Source organism: Phoenix dactylifera, unplaced genomic scaffold (assembly GCF_009389715.1).
Source record: "Phoenix dactylifera cultivar Barhee BC4 unplaced genomic scaffold, palm_55x_up_171113_PBpolish2nd_filt_p 001001F, whole genome shotgun sequence".
NCBI lineage: Eukaryota > Viridiplantae > Streptophyta > Magnoliopsida > Arecales > Arecaceae > Phoenix > Phoenix dactylifera.
In genome coordinates this window covers 102,342-119,161 of record NW_024068355.1, presented here as the reverse complement: position 1 = coordinate 119,161, position 16,820 = coordinate 102,342, and the positions used below count along the sequence as shown (strand labels likewise).

General features: G+C 38.8%; 2 protein-coding genes across 4 annotated transcripts in view; both read right to left on the bottom strand.

The window, feature by feature from the left end:
- LOC120107751 (DNA ligase 4-like) overlaps window positions 1-16,820 on the bottom strand; it is a 35,605-nt gene that overhangs the window by 5,247 nt on the left and 13,538 nt on the right. For all 3 annotated transcript variants that reach the window (XM_039121178.1, XM_039121179.1, XM_039121180.1), the window contains exons 12-23: window positions 11,078-11,153; window positions 8,510-8,634; window positions 8,387-8,421; window positions 8,078-8,136; window positions 5,621-5,704; window positions 2,718-2,810; window positions 2,588-2,636; window positions 2,291-2,378; window positions 1,387-1,590; window positions 1,026-1,151; window positions 853-952; window positions 658-763 (exon numbers count right to left, since the gene is read on the bottom strand). In XM_039121178.1, coding sequence (XP_038977106.1) covers window positions 658-763; window positions 853-952; window positions 1,026-1,151; window positions 1,387-1,590; window positions 2,291-2,378; window positions 2,588-2,636; window positions 2,718-2,810; window positions 5,621-5,704; window positions 8,078-8,136; window positions 8,387-8,421; window positions 8,510-8,634; window positions 11,078-11,153 — 1,145 coding nt within the window. The remainder of the gene's footprint in view (window positions 1-657; window positions 764-852; window positions 953-1,025; window positions 1,152-1,386; window positions 1,591-2,290; window positions 2,379-2,587; window positions 2,637-2,717; window positions 2,811-5,620; window positions 5,705-8,077; window positions 8,137-8,386; window positions 8,422-8,509; window positions 8,635-11,077; window positions 11,154-16,820) is intronic.
- LOC120107753 lies at window positions 12,782-15,092 on the bottom strand. Its single transcript, XM_039121182.1, has 3 exons — window positions 14,104-15,092; window positions 13,897-14,027; window positions 12,782-13,818 (listed from the first exon to the last, which is right to left on the bottom strand). Exons 1-3 carry the CDS (start codon window positions 14,237-14,239, stop codon window positions 13,630-13,632), a joined length of 456 nt encoding a protein of 151 aa, XP_038977110.1. The 5' UTR covers window positions 14,240-15,092; the 3' UTR covers window positions 12,782-13,629.

The following is a 16,820-nucleotide window of genomic DNA, read 5'->3' as shown; positions in this document are numbered from 1 at the left end:
TTATGTTTTTAATTTAAAGTTATCACAATTATACAGACACCTTAAGTGTCATAATGTTTAAAAATAAAGCTACCACAATTGATTATCAATTTAAGTATCCCAACACATCTTAAATAATCTTAAATGAACCGAACAAATGACTCAAACAACTAGCAAACTCATGGTTATTCTATTAATTTGTTTGTGAAACAACACATATAAACTCTCTTCCCCTTTCTAGTTCCTCTTTTCTGTGTATGTACTGAAACACACGTGAACATGCATGCATGCATATACACACAAACATACATACACATGTATGTATATATGTATGCATATGTGTATACATGTCTATATGTTTGTATCATGTATATATGTTATATGTGTGTGTATGCTATGTCAGCATGCCTGGATTTTTGGGGGCTGCTGTGTTTGACACACACTTGAGACACTTGGCAGGTAACACTGCTTCATTATGCCGCTCTGACGGCATCAGCTGTTTGCATTTTGAAGCATACCATGGTGTTCGATGACCAAATCATGAAATTTTGCCTATGGGTTGATGGACACATAATTTTGAATTTTTAAGTTTATTCAATAGGCATATTCATTGTATAAAGAGAACTCGCTAAGAGGCAAAAATTGAGCTGGCAATAATGGTACTTTTTAAAAGCATACCTGTTTAATGTCTGCAATATCTATATCGCAGTAATAATAATCAGAGAATGTGTCGATCTCCTCTTGAAACTTTCTCTTCGAAGAATCTGCAAGAAATAAGTAGTACCTTCCAGGGGCAAAAGCATTAGCATTTATGCTTACAAACTAAAACAATCTAAACAGATAATACAAGTACATAATGCAGTTAAGACTAACTTAGGATGGAAAAGTAGAAGACGCTTTTGTTTGCAACAATCCAAGACCCAAGAATAGTGAATGATATCTCTGTGGCGCATAGCGGCTTGATACTTGATCCCTGCCAAGCTCATCACACAATTTTAGTCAAGCAAAGTAATACCTAGTACCCAATGAAAAACAAAAGGAAGTACCTTTTCTCTCAGCTGCAATGCAGTGAGTAACCGAGTCATTGAGATTCATTGAGAAAGTTCCCCCATTCTCAACCACAATTTTATGAAAGTAGTCTACAGAAGAGGATGGAGGAACATTGATAAAATCTAACAAAGTCAAGGAGGTTTAAACAATTTTCAATCTAATTAAATATTGGAAGAACTAGAAACTGGATAGGCCAAAACTTGTCTCTACACAACATGATTAATTCACTCAGATCAGACTGACAGAACCAGCCAACAGTAAAGCAGGTAACATCCCCCATATCAATATGCAGATGAATTTGAAAAACATGCTCAAAAAGAAAAAGGAGGTGCATAAATGAAATCAATTAGAGGATACAAAACATCATATTTGCAAATATAAGTGTCTCCTCCTTAACACCAGAGATGTCGGTATGGATCAAATGAGCAGGGACAATGGAAACATTTTTCTTCTCTCCCTTCTTTGTGGACTTTACATGTTTTGATCCATGATTTTGTAGACCTCCATGATCTGTTCCCCTCTGTGTATTGCCATTGCTTGAATGTACCAAGTCCACGAATGCTGAGATCATAAATAGAAATACTCAAAAACACAATTTCAAAAAAAGTATCTTGCACCTGCTTGAATGTAAATTGCAGCTGCTTTTTATAAATTGAAATGCAATCAAAAATTAATTTGAAATAACAAAATCAAAAGGGGCGTGCACAAAAATCCAGGAGTAGTTCATTTAAGTAATGATAATAATATCATGTCTCCTATTTTTTACCATGTTCCTGAAATTCTAGCACTTTGAAATTCTCTATTTCTATATTTCACCATCTATCAGAGCCTCAATTTTCTTTCTTTTAATTGTCTCTTGGAGCTTCGTGTGAACCATTATATTAGTTTGCACATGCATCTTTAACCCATGGGCACTGCAAGTGTTTCCCATTAGCTACATGTAAAACATTGTGCCATCCCTCTGCACAAATAATCATGACAAGAAATGCCCACTAACAGATACCAATATTTAACAAAAGAAAATCTTCATTTTCACATACCATTCAGATTAGCTGTAGACTAAATTACATGAAATCAGGTACAGTATAATGTAATGATTTATTGAAATTTCCACATCTCTCTTATTATTCAGTTTGAAAATAAGCACCATGATCCATATGGAGGTTGGAACTGTATTCAGAGTTTACCATCTACAAGAGTAAAACAGCAGTCGCATGCATCAGAAGGCCTCATAGTTGATTAAAAATCAAGGAATGCTTACACTGAACATCAAGGCACTCATGCCATGGCTTGTCATATCTCACTCGATGAATACGTGGAAATCTCAAACTGTATGGCGCAGCAAATACCTTGGAATGTTTAAAATTGGTGTTAAATACATTTAAACAACCAGAAATAATAGATAAAAGATAACAGCACCATACGGTCAAGGAAAAACATGCTTTGCAAGATCAGGTATTATAACAAATACAACAGCATTAAAGAAATAAGTATACAATCATCACAAGAACTATAGTCTAAACAAGCAGTGCAATCATCACCAGAAATATGGAAGTACCTCAGACTTTATTGTTCGGATATCGCTAGTTATTGAAAGTATGACCGATCTGCGGTTAAAAAGTGAGCAAAGAATTGCAAGATCATAGATACACTTAAATGAAAATGAAAGAGAAAAAAAGGCTGCTAACTTGTCAGGGCTGTCAATCCAAACATCTGGCCTCTCCTTTGAATTATTTGTTACTTCATAAAAGGATGGCACTTTTTTTGGATATTCATTCTTCCTGGAAACACAATTTGAAATTAAACAATAGTTTTATTAATCAAAGTTTCCCACCTTCAGAGTTAAATTTAGAGAGGAGAGAAAAAGTAACACCAAAAGAAATTTTAATATAATCACTTAAAACAAAAAGGTGTCCAAGTATTTATGAAAGTTGAAAGTCTATGTTTACCAGTAGAGAAGCCTATTTTTATCTTGCAGAATGTTAACCATTAGTGTCTTACCTGTGTGAGACTTTCCCAAGACAGACTACCAACGTGGAAAAAAAATCAAAATTCCCATAACAAAATTAAATATCCCTATATGTAGCTTTATGAACTAAAATTTTCAGTAGCTTGTGGAAAAGTCTAGGGTTGACAATGACTTTTCACAAACTATAATTTCATTTTTTAAAACTAAGGAATAAATGAATTTGGACATGTTAAAAATGAAAAAAAGAAACCTAAACAATATTTCAACGTTTATTTTTATGTTTTCGATTCTTTAGCTATGGATATATCATACCGATAACTAATAGATTATAACACTTGGAATGACATAATGCAGGGGAATATAACAATCAAATAGATACAGAAAATGTGTATCTAAATCAGCACATCTCACAAACAAATATATCTAAATCCCACTATTTTTTTTCTTCAAAAGGAGGCCAATAACATGACCATTAAAAAGAATGCACTACTTTGTATAACATGAAATGGCCCCTTTAACCCCTCCAATTGATTTCCATGTCATTTTACACTCAATTTCCTATCAGTTTCCAGTAATCATTCCATCACCATCTCCCAGTAAATATATTCCAAGTATTACGAATTGTGTAACGTGATACAAATCTCATCATATCTCCAAAAGATAGATTGTGGTCCCTAAAATGGATTAGAAACTAGGTCAGGCTTAGGAAAAAAAGAAAACAAACAGCAACAATCTTATAAGATTACCATATAGGCATCAAAATTCAACTGGGCATCCACCTCATGGAACCACCCATCATAGAGAAATACACTATTCCTTTCTCTTATTTCTAATATGATATAAATAAAAAGTAACCGCCCACTGTCTTCATATTGAAGTCTTTAAATTAGTGACCAAGGAAAGAGATCGATAAATGTGAAACTGCATCATATATGAAATATGAACCAAGAATTGATAATCTACCCTCAAACAATACAGCACTAGTGTATCTCTCTCACACATTTCAAACTCATACCATGCTATTTAAAGCATTTTAAGGGATAAAATGGAACTTTCCATAGACATGTAACACCTTGTCAAAATTCTAGATAGATGTGAAAGAGAGGGAAGATTAACAAGATATGGATGGCAAAAGCAAAATGGTAATTAATCAAAACATGCACCACATGCTCTCAAAGTTAAAATTTTGGTGGTTAATCCAGAAAGCTCAATAGTGAATGCAGAAGAGGCTCAGTTGTTGTATGACAAACAGATAATAAAAGATTAATAATCAGGGAAATCATCTAGGAAGCCACTTTAGCTACTAAGGGTTTTCAACTTTGGTGCTAGCATGACGGATCATATCTTTCTGTTATGAGACAAGGTTTTAGGTGCCAGCTCACGCCACCCCGCATGCACCCTTGCCGGGCAAGTCATAGCACCAGCACTGGATTGACACAACACCCATTTAATACCTTCTATTTTTTTTAAAGCTCTTTTTTACAGAAATTAAATCCTCCAATAATTTTTAGTTTTGGTACAACATAGCACATGCATTGGCACAGCATGGCAGAGAATGTGTGTCAGGGGCTAACTCCTTGTTTTGAGGCACTAAGTATCACAAAAATGGAGAAGGCAACTGCTGATATGATGGCATCTCCAGCCAAATTAGCATCTATATACAAAAAGATGCTAAACATGAGCAAACGGTAGTAGCATGGTAAGACATCAAGTGCATAAAGGAACTGACAAACCAACTCATGTTGAAACTGGAAACAATGAAGGGACAGGAGACTGTCAGATCAACAAAGCCTCTGACAAGCTGACAAGATCTGGTTGAGCTTTTGAAAAAGGCCAACAACTTACAACTTGATGTTCCTTGATTTGCAAACAAAGTCCTGGTGACAGGCTCATGATCCAAAGTTGTGACTTGCAGCTTCAACAAAAAAAGTAACTAAAATAAAAATCTGGGAAAAACCATATCGAATGCTGCAGTTTTATTCTTTTTCAGATAAGAATTCAGAAAGATATCCGAAAAATAGAAACAATAAATAAATCCATGAAAAGGCGGTCAACCAAAACATAGGTAAGTTGACTGCTCTGCTAGACATAAGGGTCTATCATTATCCCTTTCCATTTTAATGTAACAAGACTTATCTATGGTTGGCTTTCAATGCTTTTGGGCCCCATCTTAATTAATCAGTCCACAGAATAACAGTACAGAAGTAACAGAACAATATACATTACTTCTCCCTAAAAAGTGGCACTTGTGGTTTTTACCCTAAAACGGTGGTGCCTGACATTCTTTATAAAATGCAGGACTTTACTCAATCTGTACAGGGGAAAGTAAACATCATTCTGTTCAAATCTGATGTTTAGAGACTTCTTTTTGTCCCAGGACAGTCATAAGCAGAGATATTTCAGTCAAGACCAGTCAAATTTGGTAGTTCTTATGGGTCTTTGATTCTGCTATATCATGTTTGAGTTCATGTAGATGAGCTGCCAACCTATTTAGATTGACTCTTCAATGCATTACAAGTTCAATGCCACAACAATGAGGAAATACGTGAAGTTCAAGTGCAGTTAAAAGAGAAATTTAAGGGACATAAAAAGAGATTTAACATCATGATGGTATAGGACTACCTGAAATAGGGCTTCAATTTGGTAATGAGAGTATCAAGCTCCTCGTCAGAGAGACCAGTACCAACTCGACAGAATGAAACAAATCTATGAAAAATTATTTAATAAAAGTATTGTTAAAATAACTTTTAAAATAAAAATAAAACAGAGTGATACATAAAAAACTAATTTAGACCACATCAAGATAAGTGTTAAAAAGCAATATGATCCGTAAACTTGTGGTTAGGCATGGTGATATTACTTAAAAAAGAGAGAGGAATATAGAAGAAAGAAAAAGAAAGGGACCAAATCCAAGCTCCAAGGCAACATGGGAGGACAATTGAAGAATATCTATTCATAGTTCACCAATGAATCCATCCAAATTCAATATTCTACCACCTGCATTCTGAGGCATCAAAGTACAAACATCCCTAATTTAATATGGACCCTGAGTCAGCTTATTGACCCTGCAAATTTCAGTTAACTTTAATCTTGTAAACAATCAAAATAGAAGTAATCCAACCACTTCAAAAGGTTTAGATGCATCCTGCATATTACAAATCAAAGCATACTTTCAGATGAAATTGACAGCTTTCCTCATTGCAAGGATGTAGAGATCTAAGCAAGGTCCGCCGTACCGGTACCGGTCGGCGTACCGATGGCCGGCCGGACCGGTACGGTACCGGCCGGTACCGGTACAGTACGCGGTGGTTTCAAAAACCACAGCGCGCGGTGCTGTGGTTCTAAAAAAAAAAAACGTACCGGTGCGAACCGGCCGGTTCGCACCGGTACGAGGCCGGTACGGGCTCCGAACCGGCCGGTACGGGCCCGAACCGGCCGGTACAGGCCCGTACCGGCCGGTTCGGATAAAAAACCGGGAATACCGGTTTTTTTGCCGTTCCGGTACCGGTCTAGACCGGTACGGCATTCCATGGATCTAAGTATATTATGTAAGAGTCATAAGATGTACCACACCAAGAAATGTCATCCTCCCAATATGCAGCTAAAAATAGACACAGTCAATAAGTCATTTTCTTTTATTTTATAATACTACTAATTGCTTCTTAGCAAGGTATGCTGAACCGGTTCAGCAGACCATGTTTCGCAGTGACAAGTAACTGTGTCATGAAAATTCAAACAAAAAACTTGCATGCTTCAGTTGTCATTTAGCATAAAGCCATCTCAATATATAAGCTTTTGCTGATAAAGCCAACTTATACATAAGTACATACATCTTGCACAACCCAAAGGATCTAAGCCACAAACTAGCTCTTGTTGATAAAACAGTCCAATACAAAGAAAAAATCATTTCCTTCTTCTCATTATCTGTTCATAAGTAGTAGTACTATATTTCAGAGTGTCATAGTTACAATGATAACAAATAATAATAACACAATAGATCAATTAACTTGAAAATTATAATGCTTCCAGGCATTTCTAGATAACCTGTCAAGTCGCTAAATATCAAAAACAAAAACCAACTGGATGGATTTACTACATTTTCAGACAATCCAGAACCCCCATTCCAAGAGACAGGGCAGAGAGAAAAACCCAAAATCCTTTCTTAACCTTTTAAATCTAGCTTCATTCTGTATTTTCTTCACCTAAAAATTTCCAATCTCACCATTTTCTCTTGTAAGCTAGAGAGTCTAAGGGGTCAAATTGAGAAAAAAACCAAGCTTTTAAATCTCATGGGACGGGGCTGTCCCAGTTTGCCCATGGAATGGGATGCACCGCCTTCCCGCCCTGTCCCAACACTTGGGACTAGGGATGTCCCAAGACATGCCGATCGAGATGGGACAATGGCGGGATGGTCCTGCCCCAACACTTGGGACGGTACCTTGTCCCAGTGTCCTGTGGGACATCCCACTGGCATTTGAGGCCATGTGAGAAACCATACCTCTAAGAGAGAGAAATGCAGTACAAACAGGATCATACTAAATCTAAAGTTTGACCACATGGTACCACCATATTGCAGAGTATTTTTCAGAGACTACAATATCTTTGATATAGATGCATGCCATTTATACAACCTACACAACATGCACAACTATAGCACGTTGGAAAACCTAGTGTCACAATGTGTATGGTAAAAATAGCATACAAACAATAGTAAAATCATTGCAAAGAATGCAATAGGCCACAACAACCAACTAAAATGGAAAAACTGCAATCTGAAATAATGCATTTGGACACCACTGGTAAAGAAATAATTAATGCAATGGCCTTCTAATCTAATAGTATAGATGATGTGAACTCTCTTTAACATACCCTAATCAAAGACCACCATCTCAATATAACAAACTCATGCCAAGCCTCACTAGCCATATCTCATGATCAAAATCTTTCGTAACTTATCTACAGAAGCAGCATGATGGCCTTGATCAGGAAAATGCACAATCATAACAGTTACCCATAATACTACAAAATCTGAGTCAAAATACAGTAATTTGAAAGGAAAAATTCAAAAATTTTATTCACCGTTTTGGACAGCTAGTAGAATCTGAATGCACTGCAAGACCCATCAAAAACTGAGCTACCTGCAATGAAGCAGGAAAAGAAGGGATGAAAAGAACAATTGCAAATGGAAGTTGATATTTACACACATTACACACATCTACAAAGTCAACTAATATTTAGCTCTCATAGAGCCATCTAGGAACAGTCCATATGCAGCTACCTGCCCTCTTGCAGCATAGGGTCACTCCTAGGTGGCCACATAAGAACTACAGGGTTAATACATCAGAACTGCGTTTTAAGAGGGTATTATGATGAAAACATGAAGCACACCTCTCCTCCACGACGGCCAGAACCAAAATATCCTCCTATAGTCAAAAATCCATCATCATCAATTTAATATGATCAATGAACTCTAGAACGGGAACCAATAAAACAAACTTACAAAAAACAAACCTATAATAAGCACATCCAGATCAGCACCAGCATGTATGTAATCAGGTTTCAATTTCAACCACTTTCCACTTCGATCACCAGGTTCCCATTTGGAACCAAGGTCCTTCAACACAATTCCCTCATCTCTGAAAAATATCTAAGGAAAAAATTAAGTTCACTGCATATAATTAAGATAGAAGAATGACTAGCATTTAATAACTCGACATTTATGATTTTAGCAGAACACAATGTACAAGTATGCAAGAGCAAATCATCAATAGCTGTCAAATGTTCATGAAAATGTGGCATCCAAACTATTGACCATAGCCTATCTACTTGCAATCAGATTGGTCGGGGACCATATCCTCCACGGAATGCAAGTTCCTTCCCATAAATTTTCATGACTTTCATTATGGTCCATGTAGGCCTTTTTACCAAACATCAAAAGTAAAAGTCACAAGCATAGATATAAGCTTTCTTTTTTAGCATCTGCCCAAGCGTACTCCTGGAGCCCAGGGGAAAATTGGAAGTCCAGATGACTGGTGCCCGCAACCTTTAGAATAGCAATAAGATTTCAAAAGGATTATCAGAACAAACTTTGGTGCTAGAGATCAGTCCAGGCTAGCTTCAAAATTTGAGTGGCAAAATAACAAAATCTGATCAAAAAAATAAAAATTGTAAGACTGAGTTGCCTCAATAGCAGTCTTGGTTCCTCAGCATTCTTGGGTGCACAGATCTCAAACTTCATCCCTCCTGCCATCCTATATTCACCTTATGTTTTAGATACTCATTGCACTCTTCTAGCGTTCATTCAAAATCCACCAAACCAAAATTTCAGACCATAGATTATTATCACCCTTCTATAATCATATAGCACTCCCGAAGAAAAACTTCACTATGTTGGCCCAACTAATTGTGTTGCAAATATCATTTTAACATAATAATAAAACCTAAATACAATCCTTATACAATTTTTTTTCTCATGCATCTTTTTTTGCCCTTCCTATGAGTTTGAAATTGTCTGAAACAGACCACAGAATAGGGTGTAGAGATACAATGTCCACTGACTCAAAGCAAGTTACTAATTTAACAAAATTCTCACATACTCTGCTAAGGTTCATAAATGCCAATGATGGTCATTGATTTTAACGATTACATGTTTCTGATCTGTGAATAAAAATATATCTGCAAAAACTGAAAAGGGATGATGATTTAATCACCAAGTGTAATTAATTACATAGTCCTTGACAAGAAGGAAATAGGAAGGACAAATTAAGTCAATTCTAGGTTTACAAGAGAAGGTATTTGTGATGTTATACACCTTCAGGAATTTAATGTGCATGTACGAGCATGATTTGCATTTGTCTTAATAATCAAAGCCAAGTTTAGTAGCAATATCTATAATATTATAAAAATGGTCAAGACTCATGGGACAACATATATGTATGTTTGAATAACATACTTGTCCGTTGTCCCATAAAGAAGCAAGCGGTGTAGATGCAATCAATTCTATTAAAAAATATCATAGGAATTCTAAATCAAGGCCGCATTTCTCAGAAATGCATTCCTTGAATTTCCTGAACACATGTGATGGTCCTAGATTTGTAGTAGCGGATCCAATGTGCTAGAGGTATTTATTAAAGGAATATAATGTATCGAATTTTTTACATTTTACATGCAGGTTTTTGGATTGTTTACTACAGAATCAAGATACCTGAAAAAAAAAAAAACTTCAAGCATCATTACAGGTGCCAATACATGTGCAATATCAGTACCGCACATGACTGGTTAAATCCCAGTAAGGTAAGATTGTTCCTTCTTGATTTCTCATTTTTTTTAATAAGAGTACAAGATTCCACATCAGTAAGCCTATGGAATCACTCATTTGGGCACATGAGAATTCACCTAATCTGAATGATGCATAATGATGAGGTACAAATAAAATGTCTAGTTAATTAAATGATCAAGTTATTTTTTTAAGCTTTATATTAGAACGGGTACACCTATGTGTATACAATCACGTGTCAGAAAGAGAGAGAGAGAGAGAGAGAGAGAGAGAGAGAGAGAGAGATCTAGTTCTCAACTTCAGAAAGAAATGTTATGATTTTAGGCTTTCCCAAGAAATAACCAGCTATTTTGATTAACAAATAAATAAACTCCAACTATAAGAGACTATGCAGTTATTAAAAAGAACAAAACTTCGGATTTATTCTGAAGGATAGAACTGATTAAAGAAGTCCATGCTAAATGACAACACACCTATCCATAATTTGGTTAGACTTTTGAATCCATCCTAAAACCACTAATGATAAATACACCCTTGCAACTAATACTAGTTTTCTTTCATGATTCTTGCCATATCCTTAATATTTTGGGGCTAAATGTTTCTGGACACACAGCATCACATTCAGCCTATAAGTCAATGCTTTTGTAGACATATATTCTTCGCAGAAAAAAAGGACAAGAAAACCATGAAAAGGCTAGATATACTTTGAACCAGCTAACTGAACAATTATTTGCTTGAAAGAGTAATATAAATAAATAAGATGAATAACAGAAAGGATAAACTAGCATACTCATATTTCTGACCTGTTCTCAATAGTTTCTTTGAAAAATCTCTCCACATCTTCCACAGTATAAGCAACAATGGACCAACATGGTTCGCCTGAAAATTCAAGATAAATATCAAGTCAAGTTTTTTCCTCTAACATCAAATAAATAGGTGACAGAAAATAAGCACATAAAAGCATATTAAATTCTACTAAATGCAAGAATGCACAGAATATAGGTAATGCAAAATATGCCAGTTACATCTCATGCAAATCCTCCAACTTAATATGGCTCCAATCAAGTTGTCATTCCACTTGTTGCGATGATAAGAACAAGTGTTAAGAACAAAGAAGATATTGAAAGGAAATAATTTGAATAATTCATTAGAGAAACATCAGTATAAGAAATTCTTTAATAGCTATTGTAGTGATCTATGAAACACAACAAAATTAAGCAGGTTCACAGTTGAATATCATTGAATGTATAAGGAAGAATATATGTGTAAGAAAATACGGTCATGGTCTTCTCCCATTGGGAAATAAGCTTCATAAATTTGAAATGTGATATCAATGCCATAGATGATGTTCTTTTCCCAAAAGTGATCTCTTGGTATATTGTTTGTAATAAGACTCGGTTGCTTCTTTAAAGCTATGTTGCTGAATCATACAATATGATTGAACTTGTTTAGCAGAGCTAGGTATTGATACTTCTCTTGTCTGGATGGTGGACTATACAATTCAAAATGATATTTTTCGTTTCTAATATTTTAGATGTTACATTTAGAAGTTTTCATAACCAATCAAATTCTAAAAGACGAGAATGAAAAAAAGAAATGCTTACATAATATAAACCAAGGTCGGCAGAACCGATACCGGGTACCGTACCGGTTCTCCGGTGGCATGAGTCAGTACGGGCCGTGCCGGACCTGTACCGACGGAGAAGACGGCATGCAGACTGTGGAAGAGAGGAAGAGAGAGAGAGAGAGAGAGAAGGGGGAGAGAGGGAGGGAGGCCAGCAGAGGGTGGCAGACGCGCTTGCCTCCGCTGGCCCTCCATCAGCATCTGCCACCCTCCGCCGGCCTTCCGCCCTCTCCCTCTTCCTCCCTCCCCCACTCGCTCTCTCTTTCCTTCTCCTTCTCCGGCTCCGGCAACGGATTTTGATTGCATTGCCATAACCGTACCGGTGAGCCGACGGTATGGCTCAGAACGGCTGGAACAGCCCGGTTCGAGACAGTTCCACCGATCTGATATAAACTATCGCAATGAACAAAGGGTACAGTAAAGGTTTAATTCATTCATCACCAATTCACGTTCACAAAAATTTATTGAATACTTGAATATCACCATGAAAAACATAAAATAAACATAGACTCAAGCAAGGTTCGCGGTACCGATCGTACCGACGTACCGGTCGGCTCCGGTAACGGTACGGTATCGATGCCGAACCGATACCGTACCGATATGGCACATTCGGCCTGATTTCGATCCCATCGTCTTTTTTTTTTTTGGAGTTCTTTCACTTTTGAATTTTTTTTGATGTTTTTATGTTTAGGTTTAAGGTTAAAACTAGATGATGCAACTTATTACTTCCAAATGATTCAAATAATGAGATGAAGAATATAAAATATTTTTAAATTAAGATACAATCAATTACATACATTTAAAGCACTCTCGGATATTTAAAATCGGGTCGAGTGGCGATGCTTCTCGTCAATATCTGGATCATTAGCATAATATGGAGGCAGATCAACCCATTCTTCTAACCAAGCGGCATTGTAGTCTTGTATGTTCAATCCTCGAGGAATGCGCGTCGGGTCATAACAACTCTCGAATCTCTCGCTGAAGCTCTGGCTCTGAGAGGTGTCTTGATAAGGGGCCCATCCGAATATGCCGGCACCAAAATCCGACCCATAAGACCCTCCAAGCTGCGCAGGGTAGTAGCCACCGGAAGATGACTCTAATACACCATATCCATAGACTGGCGGAGGCCGCGGATAATAGGAAGACTCGGAACTTGATACATCAATGGATCCGACTCCACATGAGAGGTCATCTGCAGCTGCATCCTGGCCTCTTGAACGACCTCGAAAAGCTCTTCTTCGATATACAATGGTATCCGACCGGCCTATATCAGACGGCCTATCGTGGTCCGTATCTTGTGTAGCATGCGTAAACTGAGACTCACCGGTGTATCGAATAGCTCCCTCCGGCTGTGTCTCATAAGTAGTACCATATTGTCCTCCACTTCCTCCATGGCTAGTAGATCCATCACCACCAGAACCTTCATCGCTGCTGGTCCAAATCTCCTCCTCGACACTCTCCATTGGGGTCCTTTTCTTTCTTTTTCTTCTTTGCTGGGATTGACGCCCTCCTGATCGAGTCGACTGGGTACTAGAGCGTCCTCGTCCTCGCATGAGAGGATCATCTCTTTGAACGGGAGCGTCGTACCAGTCATGCGGTGACTGGCTCCCCTCTAGCCACGTCATATCAGCTGTAGGAGTGCGTGGAATATTGCGCTCAGTCCATTGCTGTGGATCGACCATAGCCTCGGTGGCTATGATGCTGGCTGGTCGTCGAGGCGATCCTGGCTCATCAAGCTCGGGCTCCTGCTGCTGGGCCGCAAGCCAGTCCAAAGCTCGGGCTCATCAAGTCGAGCATAGGATTATAATTCAGATGCAAAAATATCTTGCAGATTTGTATTGTACCTGGACTCATAGTTGTCTTGCTCACGATAGCTGGTCGCTGTCCAAAGCTGTGGCTGCCCTCTCTAAATAATTTGGTCTGTGGAAAGAAGCTTGTTGTAGTATGTCAATAATATAAGATCCGATATATTTACATATGTTACTACATCATAATTACCTCTTCTATACATGACGCGGCGACTTCTGGATCAGGCTCCATCTTATAAATAACATTACGCAGAGCATGAAGAAGTTCATCATCCATACCAATTCCACTCTCGTACTGAAACCGGGGATTCAGATAGTATGCTGCACATAGATGACACCATCTTAGTATAATTATCCAAATATATCAATCAGTATAATTATCAATATTATCACTTACCTGCTAGATGCAATTTCCTACCCATTTGGGCTCCCCACCGCCGCTCAATGATGTCGATGTACTCCTGGGCATGGGCTACATCTGCCTCCATGATCTGAGCCTTTGCCTTCTCCATCATGTGATACAAAAAGCCCATCTAGGGGTACCTCTCGCTATCCACGGCCCGCAGCACTTCATATAATGGTTTGATAGCCTTGACTATCGTATTGGCCCGCTGCCAGAATGACTGCCTGCTTACCAAGTCTTCCATCCTGCTTCCTTTAGTGCCGGCCTGGGCATATCTACTTTCCTGCCACTCGGGACTGATAAACATCTGACGTAGGGCTCCTTTCTTCTCAATAAGGCTATCAAGTGCAATGTAATTCGTAGCAAACCGTGTGACTCCTGGTTTAAGAATTTCTCCCCCTGCATACTTTCTCATTAATGAAAGAATCCAAGTATGGCTATAAATATACCTGGTGATGCGTTGGGCTATCTCCACCGTATGTTGCACCCTACGGATCTTTCCAATGTCCATCAGGATAAGGTCGATGCAATGTGCAGCACATGGGGTCCAAAAAATTTGTGGTCGCCGCTCCATCAAGACCTGCCCGACCAACTTATATTGCGGCCCGTTATCAGTGACGACCTGCACGATATTCTCCTCTCCAATCTGATCAATCACCTCCTCCATAAGTCTGAGGATGTATGAGGCATTGTGCACCTTATCCGAAGCATCAACTGACTTGTGGAAGAAGGTCTTCGTATCACAGTATGTCAGAAAGTTGATGATGGCCCGCTTTATCGAACCGGTCCAACCATCACACATCAGAGTGAGCCCATATGTGGGCCACTTGCTCTTATATGAGCCAATCCAATTCTGTAGCTTCTTATTGTTGTCAAGAAGTTCACCGTAGATGTCCTTCGGGTCTGGAGGATCGACACCGGGACCGGCAGACTGTATGGCAGAAATGGCAGACTTATGTATTGTCTGCAGCATTCGCTAGAATGTGGCTGAAGTGGAACCAGGATCCAATAGCTCGCCACATATCCTTCTTCTTCTCCTTCTTCCACATTGTGTCTACCCTTTGCTGCTTCGAATCTCTCCTGGGGAAGGCATGCGGATCTACATCATGGATTGACGCACTGGTGGAATCCCTCCGGAAGACTTCTTTCGGCCAACAAAACCATCCAGGATAGATGCAATCCGGCTACGTCATCTGCCCTCGCCCTCCCTGACTGAGGTTGTCCTTTGAAACTCTGGATCTTGTCTACTTCCACCAGAACCGGCGCCCGACTCGAAAAACGAGGGCCCAAATCGAGCCCGATGCCTCGCCACCTCCTCCTGCTGTCACCGATCATCCAGACTCGCCCGCATGGCAGCCTGGATCTGTGCCTCCTCCTCATCTGGACCCTCGACCTCCTGTGACTCCATCAAGTGATAGGAAGGTGCTTCTGCAGCTTGGCGTTCCACCTCCGCTTTCTGCTTGGCAGCCTTCTCCTTGGCTTCTTTGATCTCAGCGAGGTTTTTCCTCATCAGCTGACGGGTGCTCGGTGGGCACTCCGAGCATGCAGATATCTCACGAGAATTATCTGCTAAGTGCTGCTTTAATCTGGTTACCCCTCCTTCTTTGAAGCACTTATGGCAATAATTGCACTGAAACTGGGGTCGTCCACTGAGCATCTTCCCATGCTCCCAGCCAATATTACGCTCTTGGGGTTGCCCTCTCCTTGATGGCTCCATTCCTACGACCATATTAATTTTTTTCAATTTCTATTTTTTTGTAATTAAAAATTAATTTTTTAATTTTGTAATTAAATTATAAATTATATAAATTCTGTAAAAACAAAAGTTAATGTCACCATTAACATCGTCCATATATCGACAATATATAAAAAATTCAAGACGAAATGGAATCATTGAATCATTTCCTATTTTTTGGCAATTTTTGACTTAATTTTTTTAAACAATTTAAATGAAATATTAAAAAAACAATGTAGGGGAAAGAAATTTTACCTTATTTAGTTTTTGCTGGATTTTTCTTCAAGAAAAATGACGCTCTCCGACCCTTCTAATTTTTTTTCATGCCTTTGTCTTTGCCTTTCTCTTCTTTTTCTCCTCTTTTCTCTCTGCCTTTTCTTCACCTAAGCTGACGGATTTGGCTTTAGTATTCGGTCGGCTTTTATAGCCAACCGTTGAGGCACTATGGCACTTTAAAAAGTGCCACATTTTGCCACAGCGCGGTACTTTCGAAATGTCGCACAAAGTGGCACTTTCAAAGTGCCTCTGGCCAGCGCTGGCACTAATTTTCAGCAGCGAACCGGTGCGAACCAGCTCGGTTTGCACCGGTTCGCGGTTCGCACCGGTACGAAGCTCAAACCGAACGGTTCCGACCCATATTGGGTCGGAACCGTTTTATACCCCAGTACCGGACCGGTACCAGTCAGTACCGGTCCGGTATGGGCTGAACCGACTGGTACAGGTCGGTTCAGCAGACCATGAACTCAAGGGTAAGCCAAGGAGCTCGACATGCGGCTAACATAGCAAAAAAACAAACATCAAACCTGATTCATAACCATTATCACTGCCATAAACAATTATTAACGAAAATGCATGCATGGATGTGAAATACACATATAAAAGCCATACATAGATAAATACATACTGAGGTTTGACCTGACAATCGAGATGGCTGGGAACCAACCAGCAAATGTGGTAAGGTGAGAAAGCCGCACAT